This window comes from Apodemus sylvaticus, chromosome 13, assembly GCF_947179515.1.
Source record: "Apodemus sylvaticus chromosome 13, mApoSyl1.1, whole genome shotgun sequence".
In the NCBI taxonomy this organism is placed as follows: Eukaryota; Metazoa; Chordata; class Mammalia; order Rodentia; family Muridae; genus Apodemus; species Apodemus sylvaticus.
In genome coordinates, this window is record NC_067484.1 from 51,530,112 (window position 1) to 51,544,460 (window position 14,349).

The following is a 14,349-nucleotide window of genomic DNA, read 5'->3' on the forward strand; positions in this document are numbered from 1 at the left end:
GGACACTTACAACCCCCAAAATGAAATCTCACCTACACAACCAAAACCCACCACACATCAATAGATTACTCTACTTCAAGAGATATAAAACTAAACCTACAAAAGAAGAAACAGGAAAGGCAAGGGTAGAAACTAATGGAACCAAGTGTGAAAAATGAACATCTGGTTCTTTGAAAAGTTGCACAAGAAGTCTTTAGAGACTAAAAGAGAGGAGAAAGTGAGAAAGGAGGGAAAGAAGAAAAGAGAAGAGAGGAGGAGAGGAGAGGAGAGGAGAGGAGAGGAGAGGAGAGGAGAGGAGAGGAGAGGAGAGGGGAGGCTCAAATGGCTAACACCAAGAGTGAGCATCGCCTGCTAACCCTAGAGAGCACAAGAAAGGTGCACTGGAATGAGGTTGTCAGCATTTTCCAGAGTGAAGCCACAGTCTTCCATTCCAGCCATGACTGGGCTATCTGAAGGGCAGACTGAAAAAGTTAACCAAGGCATTACTGAAATGCCTGTGCTTACCAGTCAGCTAAGGAACCTTCAGCTTGAAAGCCTACCTACCCAAGCTGTTCCCATCCTCACAGGAGGAACTTGGTGTTAACAGATTAACATCAGCATAAAACCAGTAACAATGTAGCAATTCTACACAACACAGGCACAAACATCTATAAAAGTGCCTTTATACTGATCATTTCGAAAACAGCAGCAATTAAAACCATGACCCACTCAGGCCGGTGGTGATGCAAACAGTCCTTCCTGTCTGAGAATTATGGAAATTCTGGTCGTCTGAACACAGCACCTTGGGAATTCTGTAGCAGATAAATGCCCTTGTGTCGGACTCCAGTAAACTCCGGCAAGTGGCTAATTTTAGATTACAACACTCAACTAGGGACCCCAAAGTATTTACTTAGGAAAATATGGCTATATAGTTGTACATTAGGGACCTATAAGGATAAAAGAACCACCTGCTTGAAAAGGATACTCAGATGTCATTAGCACTTGGCAAGTTTTAGTTTAACTTTTTTATTATTAATTTATTTAATTTATTTTTGACTGTTAGCGGCCCGTGCTCATTTGTTTGCTTGGGTGTATAGCACTGTCAGGAGAACCTGCTTTCCATCCCTTTATGAGGAATGGTAAAATCAACCCAAGCCCCTGTTAATTTTATGTTAACTTGACACAAGCTACTATCTCAAAGGAGGGAACATCAACCAAGGCCTCTATAAGGTCTGGCTGTAGGGCATTTTAATTAGAGGATGGGGGAAGGCCCAGTCCACTGCAGGTGGTGCCAACCCTGGGCTGGTGGTCCTGGGTTCTGTAACAAAGCTCACAGAGCAAGCCATGAGCTGGCCAGCAGGCGGCACCCTCCACAGCCTGTGCACCAGCTGCTGCCCCAGGTTCCAGCCCTGCTTGAGTTTTTGTCCTGACCTCTTTCAGTTATGTATCACAATGTGGAAGTGTGAGCCAAACAAACCCTTCTCCCCAACTCAATTTTGGCCATGGTGCATCCTTGCAGCTACTGAAACCCTAACTAGAACCGCCCCATTCAATGCCTTCTGGAAACCCGAAAGCTCCCCATAGTTTTTGTCCACTTCAGGAGCTGTATACAGATGTCATATTCAGTCTCCGGACTGCTTTCGTCACGGGATGAGATCCTCAGACAATGAAGATGTGACAATCTACACAGTAAGTCAGGACGACTTGGGTTTTTTTTTTTTTTTCCTGTTTTTTTTTTTTTTTTGTTTTTTTGGATTTGGTTTTTTTTTTTCCCTGAGGCAGGGTTTCTCTGTATAGTACTGGCTGTCCTGAAACTCACTCTGTAGACCAGGCTGGCCTCAAACTCAAGAAATTCGCCTGCCTCTGCCTCCGAGTGCTGGGATTACAGGCGTGTGCTACCACTGCCTGTAAGTAGAACCAACACTTCCTGCTTGTACAATTCCTTTCTTCTTCCCTGCTCCCCAGTCCAGGGCACTTGCACCTTCTGCCCTAGTCCAACTATGCTCATCTTGTTGCTCTTGTTTTATTCTTGAGTGCCAGGTATTCCCACACCTGCTTGGAAAAACCATCCTAGTTTCAGGGAAAGAGCCTTAGCTCTGCTGAAGACATGGTACCTGTGGGGTCCAGCCTTCAACTCATGCCAAGTGAAATACTTGTGATTGTCATGTAGGATTTATTAAGAGATGATGCTGAGTCACCTCTGACATCTTTCCAGGGATAGCCATTCCCTGAAGGTACAGATGATGTGTTTTTTAAAGCTCATTAAATATTCACCAAGGACAAACCAACAAGAAAGCAAGGGAAAGAGGATATATATGATAAGGATCTCTAGGTAGGGTAGTGGGGAAAAGATAAAAGCTTGCAAGAGAAGAGCCTTTTTTAGAAGGAAAGTCGTCTCTTCCTGGGATAGAATAAATTGACAAAGGGACAACTGCATTTGTGGAGACTGGGGTTGAAGATGAGGAGTTTGCTTGTGCAGTGATTCACACTTGCTGAGTAAAGTCAAACTCTTTTGCTAAGCAGGGGCAGAGTTTGTGTTGTGGTTGGAGGCCTTTGTTACCATGATTCCAAACTGTATGTGATTTGGTCCGCATCACCTTTGTGTAAGATCTAAGGAGAAACGGTAGCACAGAAAAGACATGCCAACGAAAAGCAAATCCACTGTGGGAGGGGGTGACCAAGTGAATAAGTAAATTAAAGTGAACAAGTAAATTAAAGTCATTAATTAAAAATTCCAACTGATGGGTTGGGGGAGGGGCGATAAGGGTGCCTGTGTATTCCACACAATTTGTGCACACATGGTATTCACAGCTTAGCATATGCACACTGCAATAGGCTGTTCTTTCCGCACTGCTTGATGTCCCCCAGACTCAATGGTCTTTGAGGACACGGGTGATGCTGGCCAAGACCAAACTCTGCATTTCACCAAGTGTCTCAGCCTGGATGTACACAAGCCAATCCCATCCTCAGAGGGGACAGGAAATGATCAACCGCCTATGTTAGCCCTCCCTGGAATATCTGCCTTGGAGAAGAGATGCAGTTCTTTTTAGGGTCTTAGCCTACTTCCTTCTCCAGACAACCAGCTCTGAATACAATACAACTTTCAATAGTCAATTTTCAGTGTTTTCTATTGGTGTTTGTAGTGATGGCACAAACCCTACTGTTTCTGTTAAACAGTGATAGAGCAATATACCACCTAAAACAAAGTGGTGATCAGAGAAAACTGGGTACTTCAAAGTAGATACAGATGAAATCTGAGGTATTGGGAGTAAAATATTACACAAGAGTAAGAAATTGCTGACTACTGGCACATTGTTCACACTGAATCTATCATTCAGAAATAAATACTTTAAATCATAGTATGTGAGCGAGGTAGGAACATTGCTACTTCAGGAATAGCCTGGGATAAACAAATGATATAAATGATAGGACATCCTAGGATATGAAGACAAATTGTTTTTGTGGATTAAGAAAAATACTGGCACTGGGGTGAAGAGCCTTGAAGCTAGAGTGCTTGACTGGCAATCTTTGCATTGTAGGCAGCTAGGGAAACTGAGGAAAGCTAAGCTAAGAGCCATGGGCTTCTTGAGCGAACCTCAGGAGGCTGAAATGTGACAATGTTGTGGGAAAGAAAAAGAAACATTTAAATATTTCACTAAGTCATTTTAATTCTAACACTTAGGTCAACATTTACTTATAATAAACAGCATAAATCACTCATGGTATAAAGAATCATTCCTTCATCTAGAATATGAGAGAAAATGTAGATATTGGCAAGCAGGAAACAGGAAACATGAATACCTCAGTGTTTGCCTCTGAGAGTTTGCAGTGATCAAGACACAATACTACAGCCCCAAGCGCATCTTTGTGTGTGTGGTGATGCGTGTGTGAGCACGTGTGCATGTCGGGACTGAGAGGACATCTTCAGGCACTGGTCCACACCTCTTAACTTGTGAGTCTCTTGTTTGCTGCTGAATGCCATCAAGCTAGCTCGCCCATGGTCAAGTTTTCTTTCTGTCCTAAAAATTTACAGAGGCAATAGGATAAATCTTGGTTAACAGCATATTTCAATACACGGTGTAGAGCAATAAAAAGCTCCAGTGATGGGTTCTCTTTCTAAGACACACTGTCTTTCTGGGGGCGTGGGATCTGCTCCTAATCTGGCACCGTATCTGGTTTCATTTTACAAAATTAACCTTTACAAAGATCTATATATCTCCATCTAGAAAAGATCCACCAATCAATGATCAGGAAAATTGTATTTGCTTTTTCTTTCTAACTGGGAAATTTTCTTAAGCTACATTATTATGTGCTAACTGGAAAACCAATCAAAAAAATAAATAAATAAAAGTGAGGGTGAATACTGTTGCCTTCATGGTCAAGCACCATTTGTAGGTGTCAAGAACAAAACCTGAGAAAGGAACTATGCTTTAAAAAGAAAACATCTGAGGTCTGATAGACAAAGTTTATACTTACTCCCTAAGCAGCAAGGGTTAAAATGCAGAACCCTGATACCAGCATCACTTAAAGGGGAAAATAGTTAGGTTTATCTTAAATCCCAGAGTCTATTAAAAAAAAAAAAAAAAAAAAAAAAAAAAAAAAAAAAAAAACCTCATCATATACTAGAAATCACCCAGTCATTTATTATACCAGAGATAAAATGAACATATTAAAAGGAAAAAAATGTTTTATACCAACATATTTTTATTATGTTTCTGGACTCCGCCATTTGGAAAACAGGAACCACATTTTCATTAAGCTGTGGCTCCTCTTCCTTTAACCTAAGCTTAGTTTAAGGAAAACTTCACTGGTACAATTATATAACTAACTTTAATCAATACATAGTAATTATCCAAAGCCTCAATACAGAAGCTAACTTTTTGAAAACAACTTAACACAATCTACTTTGCAAAGTAAAAATTATTTATGTGCTGTTAACAACTACCTTCTTTGAAAATTTCTCTATCCAAGTATCAGAAGAACAGATTTACTTCTCTTTTTAATTTTCTATTTTCAGGTAGTTTTGGGAAAAGTAAAATTATATATAAACATTGTCAACTATTATATTTCTAAAGCCAAGAAAATGGGTTATCTCCTCTAAGTATTAATTTCTACAATGACTAATTTTGAAACTCAAAATTGCTACCCATGTGATTTAAAAACTGCACTGTAAGATGCTTTTATGGGTGGCAACAACTTACGTATAGAACGTGAAAGTATAAAATGGCATGGCTCCATAAATACAAAAATAGCCACATTCTATCTGACTCCAACTGCAGCCTTACACATCTGTTAGTCTGCTGAGAGGTCTCACACACAGCCAGATGACTAGAATATAGAGGCCGGGAGCAGGGGTGCTGGACCAGGCCTGACTTCAGCCCACGATGGTCACCGGGCAGAACTGCTGACAAAACACTCGCGTGCCAGAAATGAAGCATCATAAAAGGGAAGGCAGTCTCTTAACAGTGCACACTGCTGTGCCCTAAGTTCAGTTATATCCATAAGCACAAAGTGTTAACTTGTCACTTAAGATAACTCAAACTCAACATGTTTGGTTTTCAAAGAAATACAATACTTCAAAATAAATTCATCAATTTGGATTAACAAGTCATACACATGCCAAATGAAGTTTTACTTAACAGCTGAAGGTCAAGATGCCAATTGTGTCAAGCTATCTTCAGAGAACTTGGAATGTAACATGCTTAGGTCAGGTTAGATATCGTCAATGTCTTCATCATCATCTCCAATATCATCAAACTGGATTTCATCATCATCCCCAGGACCAAATGTGTCCGTTTCATTGATTTTGGCATGTTCCGGAAGTTCTCCATAGGCCTTCAGACTTCTTGCTTCATCTGCGTTATACTTTAAGATTACATCTGCTTTGTTATCTTGATAGTCTCGTAGCCCAATCAATATAATGTCCGAGGTATTTATCCAAACCTTTTTTCTCAGCTTCCCTCTTATGTGGCACAGCCTCCTCACGCCATCAAAGCACATGGCTTCCAAGCGTCCGTTCCCCAGCATCTTGATCACCTGAGCATATTCTTGCCCATCCTCTTTAAACACCAACTCTCTCTTCTCAGATTCGTTTTCATTTTTACCTCTGCGCCTGTTTTTGCCTCCTTTGCCTTTATTCTTTGGCATGATGAAAAGGGTAACCACAGGAGTCAGGTGAGGGACTCCTTGCAGACAGTGGCTGGGACGCCTTTCCAAGAGCAACTATGCTACTAGGATGGTGGCAGGAAGTATCGAGCAGTGGTAGATGGGAAGCAACTGGTACACTGTGAGGACACAGGACCCACAGGCAGCTGACAGTGTTCCAGAGTCCTGGTGTCTGACAGCTGAAAAAACAAAAATATTTTTAGCAAATATTAAGTGACCGTGGTGCACAAGCTGGGCCAGCTCTGGGTTCCACTGTGTTGTTTGGAATAGTGGCTTCAACCCTCTGCCTAGCCACAGATTGCTCTAGCTAATGAATCAACAGCCTTGACCTGAGCTACTCCATTTTAAGTGCCAAGGAAGAATGGCTCCACATTTCATTTACAAAAGTAATAAACACCATTATCTGCCAGCATATCAAGAGACACAAACTGGTATTTTGTGTCAATAAATAATGAAGTCTGAAAATATACTGAAACTTATCAGACTAAAAGACACCGGAGCTCAGTAAGCACATGACAGAACCTCCTTCCCTGGGACTGTTAACAGAAGGTGCACCCAGAGGCCAACTGTAACAGTGTACTGACTACTGTACTAATTCATCTCTTGGTCACCTGTCACAAGCTCACCCAGGAATGCTGGCACATCACACAGCAAAGGGCTCCTGTTCTGTGCCAGTGCCAGACCTCCAGCTCCACAACAGTCTCCGCTGGCTGACACAGTACTACTTTAAATGGCCTCTAGATGGCCAGCCTGCCACCCAGTGCAGTATCGGATACCTTTGCACTTGAGCAGCTGTTGTGTCCCCCCCCCCACACACACACACACTTTCAGGACTGCCCTCTACACTCTCAACACAGCAGCCTCTTTAATCCTTTCTTAACAAAGACATTGCAACCCGCAAATGTGGACTCCTTACATCAAATATAACAAATGTGAGCTTGTGAATTTATTGTAAACAAATTCTGACACAATATCCATTTATGGCTCCAACAAAACACAACTTCTGTGAGTTCAAGACCAGCCTGGCCTACATAGCTAGTTCCAGGACAGACAAGACTACACAGAGAAATCTTGTCTAGAAAATCCCAAAACAAAAATGTGTTCACACACAGAACTTCTGATAAATTTATATTTTTGCTTCAAATTACTTTTGTGTGTGTGTGTGTGTGTGTGTGTGTGTGTGTGAGAGAGAGAGGAGAGAGAGAGAGAGAGAGAGAGAGAGAGACCATGAACATGGTCATGTGGAAGCCAGAGTGCGCTCCAGGGTCCTCTCCTGTCCCCTCAGCACTAGCTCCAGGGTCCTCTCCTCTGTCCCCTCAGCACTAGGCACACTGGGTGGAGGAAGCCGGGATGCTGGGACCAGGATGTTAGGTCCTCATGCAAAGCACTATAGCAACTGACCCACCTCCCAGCTTCCTCCTTTTTCAGTTCTTTAGGGGATTTACTGGGTCTTTCTTTGTAGCTGAGGCTTGCCTGGAACTTGTGATCCTCCTGTCTCATCCTCTTTAATACTAGCTTAAAAGAATAAGAGTTCAAGTTTTATTTTACTCTCCATATTGATTTCAAATTGATCTAGCACAATTTATCCAATAACATGTGAAACATAATAAACCACAGTGGCACTCTTTTTTTCTTAGCGTGTTTCTGGATTAACCTGTCCTCGTATAATAGTATTTGAATGCAGCTTTATGGCTTATCTTGAAATAAAGAACCCCTGTCCTCAGACGCTTCTTCCACCTCTGCATCACTATACGCATTTTAAAATCAGTTTACCATTTCTGCAAACAGAAAATTACAAAAATATCATTTTTCAAAAATATTTTAGTATTCTGATATTTACATAGAGATACAGCCGTTATTTTTGCATATTGACCCTATCCAGTGATTTTTCTAAACTCAAAATTACTATCAGTAGTGTCTGGGGTGGGGTGGAAGACAGTTTGGGTTTTACAAACATACATTTCCAAATAATAATTTTCTCACTGGCTTTTCAAACTCTGTGGCTTTATTTCTTCTTGCCATACCATCTTGGTGAATTTTCTGTCATTTACTCTCTAGCCTCCTTGTTTTAATTTTTTTTTTAAGTAAATGAACTCAGTGGTTAAGAACTGACTGTTCTTCCAGAGGTCCTGAGTTCAACTGCCAGCAATCAAATGGTGGCTCCCAACCATCTGTAATGGGATTTGATGCCCTCTTCTCGGGTGTATGAAGACAGTCACCGTGTGCTCACATATATAAGATAAATAAAAATGTTAAAAAAAAAAATTCAAACATGTTCTGCTTTTTATGGTTTGAAGAACAAATTGTTTATCATCAATTCCCTGGAATTTATTGAGTCTTACTTTATGGCCTAGTACATTTTTACAAATATCACATTTACTTATTACTAGATTAATTCAGCTGTCCATTCAAGGTACATACCACAGTGTATTTAGAATCACGTGGTCAGTAGCTATTCCGGTTTTTAGCAATCCAGTTGCTTGGTGGAGGATGGACCACAAGCACAGAACTGAGTAATATTGTTCTGCTCTACAGGCAAAAAAACCATTTATATCCATGATTGTTCAGTCTACCTCATGTCTCCTTTCCCCTACTTATGATCCCTAGGGTGCCATCAGAATAACCCACAGTGTTTTAAAAAGCACTATCATTGTAGCAATCAAGTTCCAAAGCTACTTGATTTCCTAATACCTTGTCATTCCAGGTCATCAGCAATGACAATTGAGCAACAGTGCCCATTTCCCCCTATAGTCCTCAAATATTACACAACACAATCTAGGGTCTGATGTATTTCAAAGATTCTGCTTTGATTTCTGGGGCAAGTTACAGTATCAAACCACTGTGCCAACCAGGGGTTCACTGGGGAAAAAAAATGGCACAGTCAGGTTGGGCAATGTGAAGAAAGAGATTATAAACATGGAACAGCAAAGCCCATCACAGACAACAATGCAATTCTCTAGGACTATATGCAGTAGTGGTTCATAGTTAGTCAAAGAGGGATCAATAATTGGCCCAAGATTAAGATGCTTGGACAAGAAATTCTCACACCCTTGCTGACACTTCTTGTTTTTTTGGCACAACTGCCTATAGCTTTGAGGCCTTATTTGCAGTCTCTCAGTCTGGGCTACCCCCACCCTCCCCACCACACACCTTTGGCTGTTTGAGGTCTTTGCATACTTGTATGATTTTGCATGTCATTATGATCCATTTGTCAACTTCAGCAAAGGTAACTAAATCTTGGTAGAAAATGCATTTGGTCTACAACTAATGATTTAAACTTTTTCATATTTATATATACAATATGTAGGTCTCCAGGCCCTACAAATCTGAGGCTAACCCTATGTTACTATTTGTAGATCATGGTGACTCTATGAAGATAGTAACTAAAAGTCTTAGTATCACATTGGAAAGAGACTACAGTGGGAAAACAACATAGGTTGTTCTTTCCCCCATTTTTTTCACGGTATCATGCTATCTTTAATAAAAACATGTTTTGATGGTCTATTTTCTTATATATATTCTCTTCACTTAGCAAAAGCTGTATAAATTAGGAATGTAAACTCACGTATTTATAACTATCCGCAGCTGTCAATGCAGTTTGCTTTCCAAGACATAGGGCATTTTAATGTGATACAAGACAGTCTAGTAAATACACTACCTGAAAACACATACTATAAAAGCCTAGTACTTACAATGGTTAAAGTAGTTTTACTATGTACATAAAACAAAAGCAAAATTAGTGCAATTTATACAATTATTATTCATTTTCTCTATCATTCTATGACAGCTCTTTAATAATATTAGATGAGCATTTATTATGTGTCAAATACAGGAGCAAGAACAAAGTTCTCTATCTTATATGACGTGTTTGAAAATGGAGGAAGGTAACACAGTAATAACACTTAGTATGGTGTCTAGAAAATAGAGGTGATTATAGAATGGCACCTTACACTTCTCCAAGAAACTGCTTTCTGCTCTCCCCTAAAAGGATGCCTTAGTCTCCTCTGTGTCCACCGCATGCTTCTGCCTCAGCTACCTCTGCACTGTTCCCCTGGCATCCCTAGCTATACCCGTCACAGCTGGCTAGTCTGCAGCAGCTCTGCACTGACTCATAACCTCTCTCGTGTTAGTCACCTTGCATCAGCAGACACACTGCATCAACCATTACTGACATGGTATTTTTGATGACCTTTTTTTTTTCAGATCTTACTTCCATATTTGTATAGCTCTACCTAATCTTATTGCAGCCAGAATATTCTTTTTAACAACAGAACTGTAATTGGCTGTCCAATTTCTTTGATGGCTCCAACACGACTCTCTAGAAGCAGCTGTTGATGTTCTTTACCCATTACCTAATCACATTCTCCCCTTTGTTATTCTGGTATCTTTAGCAAGTTTTGTTCCAATGTTTCAGCTGTGTAAGTCTGTAAATCTCAGAAAGCAGAACAATACAATGCAGTGTCTGTGTCTGTGTAGAAATCTGGTAAGTGAACAGCACCACCTAGTGGTCACAATGCTGTTGGGGCAATGAGGGGTTCTGAACTACAAAGGCATGTTTCTTACTACCTTCAATTTCCACTGTTACACAAAACCTTCCAAATGCGAGTTTATAATATCAGGCTCATAACCCCAAATCTTTACTCGGCCATCCCGAGGAACTTCTGCGCTACAGAGATGAGCAATGAGGCCTGACACTTTCTTCTAGTTAAGACTACCACACTGACTTAGGTAGTTAAGTGGCTGAATGCCTGGCTTCTAGAGATTTCTTCCATAGTTTCCATCTCAGCCATGGTTGGCAGCTTCTGAAAACTAGTGGCTTCTGACTCTTTTTTTCTTGAGACAAAAGTGATCTGTGCAACTAAGCAGTGACAGGGTTCCTTATGGCTTTCTTTGTTCTTATATTCAGTTTTATCAAGTAGGCTGTCACACTCACACATCAAATTTTGAACCTCGAACTTATTGTAGAAAAATTACAACCTGTAAAAGTACTCAGATTTAGGAATTCAGATTCCAAGTGTCTGTCCTCTGGTGGAATGTCTGTCTAGCTGTTGAGCCAGAAATTATGAAAAGAGGACCGGATGATTGCTCAGTTGACATGAGGACCTGAGCTCAGTCCCCAGACAAAAGCCAGGCTAAGTGGCCTGTCCCTGCAATCCCAGAACTAGGGGCACAGAGGCAGGACCCCTAGGGTTTGCTAGCCAGCCTATCAGGTCGAATCTATGAGATGCTGGAAAACATGTCTCAACAACCCAAAGTGGAGAGCAAGAGGAGGGGGCATCTGATAGCAACTGCTGTCCTCCACACTTCTGCATGAGTGATGAATATTGGTCTATCTGACATTCACTTAAGAATGAGATGTCTGGGGGCTGGGGAGATGGCTCAGCAGTTGGGAGCACTGACTGCTCTTCAGAAGTTCCTAAGTTCAAATCCCAGCAACCACATGGTGGCTCACAATCATCTGTAATGAGATCTGATGCCCTCTTCTGGAGTGTCTGAAGACAGCTACAGTGTACTTACATGTTATAATAAATAAATCTTTAAAAAAAAAGAATGAGATGTCTGACAAATTCTTACTAAAAAACAATCCATTGAATTCATGTAATGTGTTCATATGTCTTAGATCCTATAACAAATACCTACAAACTCTGGCTAATATAAAAGTATGCTCTAACAGCTGAAATGAAGATATTGGCTCACCGTCTGGAGGCTCTGCAGAGCCTGTCCTAGCTCATTATGGACAAGCTTTGGTTTTCCTTGGCTTATTCCCAATCACTCCAATACTCCAATTTATGTGTGTGCCTTTATGCTCATCTAGGGGGCTCTAATCTTCTCTTCTATCATATCTTTATCTACTTATTGTATTCAGCTCTCCCTCTGAATTTTGGATAATCTCTTCTGGAGTTTACAATTGCAAAAATTCTTCCAAACTTCCAAATAAAGTGCTATTAACAGGGACGCCAATGAGATCTTGGAATTATGTCTGAAGGGATACAATTCCCCCCACTATAAATAGGCAATACATTTAAAATATAACGTGTAACTACATTTTCCAAATAAAAACTCAATGGCAGTAAAGACATTGCTTTAAGCCGGGTGATGGTGGTGCACACCTGTAATCCCAGCACTCTGGGAGGCAGAGGCAGGCAGATTTCTGAGTTTGAGGCCAGCCTGGTCTACAGAGTGAGTTCCAGGACAACCAGGGTCATACAGAGAAACCCTGTCTCGAAAAAAACAAAAAACAAAAAAAAGACATTGCTTTATATCTTTGTAACTCTAGGTCCACTGAGCACCCTGAGTGCCCCCCTCCTTCAGTCTGCTGTGCTGTTTTTGTTGAAACACATCACGAAAAATCCAGCTTTGAACAACTACAAACCCTCCTGAGATTTTCAGAAGTCTCTAGGGGTCTTTAGAAGACACTCTGAGAATCACAGCTTCAAAGTAAATACTATAAAGTACACATAGAGCATAGTATAAAATTGTTAAAGTGAAACTTCCAGTCCATATATATTACATAATATACATGTTATCTTCCACTTTATTGTGTTAGGCTTACCAAGTGGTTGCCCCTTTTACATGTCCAAGAACAGTGAACGTCTAGCACTGCTGTACTTTGAAATTTTGCCTGTTTGGTGATATTTAATTGTAATATTAAAAGTGACACTGCACTGTGATTCTTTTATTATTATTTAAAAAAAAAAAAGATTGATTTATCCATTATAAGTACACTGTAGCTGTGTCTTCAGACACTCCAGCAGAGGGCAATAGATCTCATTACAGATGGTTGTGAGCCACCATGTGGTTGCTGGGATTTGAACTCAGGACCTTCGTAAGAGTACACTTAACCGCTGTGCCATCACTTCAGCCCCTTACTACTTTTAGTTTTTGAGTCTTTAGTACATTACCCTCCCTCCTGAACCCTCCACAGTGCTCTGAGATTTTAACCTCATTTCTTTTCTGTTTATTTGTATTATCATCTTAAGAAAGGGTGGTTCCCAACACCATCCCCCTCCCACTCCCCCACCCCATCCAACCCCCCACCACCACCGCACACCCACGTGGCTCTGGGGATTCAACCCTAGGCCTTGGACAATCTCTACCGGTGAGCTACGGTACCAGCTCCAAGATAAGACGATTACCGGTCCAAGATCACAGTCAGAAAACAAAACCTCCATTTTTCACTGCCAACTTTAGTCTTATTTTTCACTCACCTACAAAATAATGCTTTGGTTTCTGACCTGGCTCAGGAAGGTGTGGTCTCCGCAGTCTGGAAGAAATGAAAAGAATGTGACCTTAAGCCTCCTTCCCACTGGCCCCAGCAAGCTTTAAGTGCCCCGGGCGACTGAGTGGACTTCCGGCTCAGGGTTTAAACGCCGCACCCAACCCTTACCTCAGGGCCTTGCCTCACTCCCACCTGCCTGTTATTTCCTTCTCAGAAAACCTCTCTACTAATCCTCAGCAACCTGAAGCCCACCCTTGCCTCTTTCATTAAAAAGCCAAATAACACAACAGCAACAACAACAACGAAAACCCAAAACACCAAAAAGAAAAACGGGAACACCTGACTCCTGTTACGCACGTGGGAAGCGTAGAATGAATGCCCTGTAAGAAACGCCATGTTGATCAGACGCAAATTACTTTGCTGCGGTTGGATCCAAACTCCCACATCAGTGAAATAGACACAGTTATCTTTTATTGTTTGAAGGGTGGACGGAGCTTGCTAGGAGGTACTCAACCGGTGTTTGTTTTAATTTAACCGAAACTTAGTGAGTGCTCACCACGTGCCAGCCCCTGAACTCGGGTAAAAACCCGTATTTCTCGGAGGCAGTACGATTTAGCACTATTGAGACTAAAGCAGAGAGTTTTAGCATCCAGGCCAAGGTCAGCGGGCCGGAAGGTAAAAGGCAAGGGTTAGAAATCCTAGTCTTCCACTCATCTCTGAGAACATGTGCTTTTAGCCTAAGCCGCCGCCTCCAAATACGACGGGAATTTTTGAGACAACTTCCTGCAAACCAGAAAGCTCTCTACCACCGGAGATTAGCCCTCACTCCCCTAAAATGAGCTCTTGAGATTTCCCCCCAAACTTGGTACTCACAGTGGCGAAATGCAGCGGAGCCCCTTCACCGTCGCAGCCCGGCGAGCAGCGAGACGACGCGCCCTTCCTAGGCAACGGCCGGCCACGCCCCTTCCCGTCGACTTCCCGCACTG

General features: G+C 41.5%; 1 protein-coding gene across 1 annotated transcript; it reads right to left on the reverse strand.

Annotated features, from left to right (window-relative positions):
• Positions 1-3,621: 3,621 nt before the first annotated feature.
• Positions 3,622-14,346, reverse strand: LOC127664214 (eukaryotic translation initiation factor 1A). The gene is made up of 3 exons (XM_052156092.1): positions 14,237-14,346; positions 13,353-13,408; positions 3,622-6,323 (listed from the first exon to the last, which is right to left on the reverse strand). The coding sequence occupies exon 3, from the start codon at positions 6,124-6,126 to the stop codon at positions 5,692-5,694; it is 435 nt and encodes a 144-aa protein (XP_052012052.1). The 5' UTR covers positions 6,127-6,323; positions 13,353-13,408; positions 14,237-14,346; the 3' UTR covers positions 3,622-5,691.
• Between the last annotated feature and the right edge of the window lie 3 nt (positions 14,347-14,349).

Excerpts from the sequence above, each read along its gene's own strand:
- LOC127664214 (XM_052156092.1), bottom strand. The coding sequence starts at position 6,126 with ATGCCAAAGAATAAAGGCAAAGGAGGCAAAAACAGGCGCAGAGGTAAA.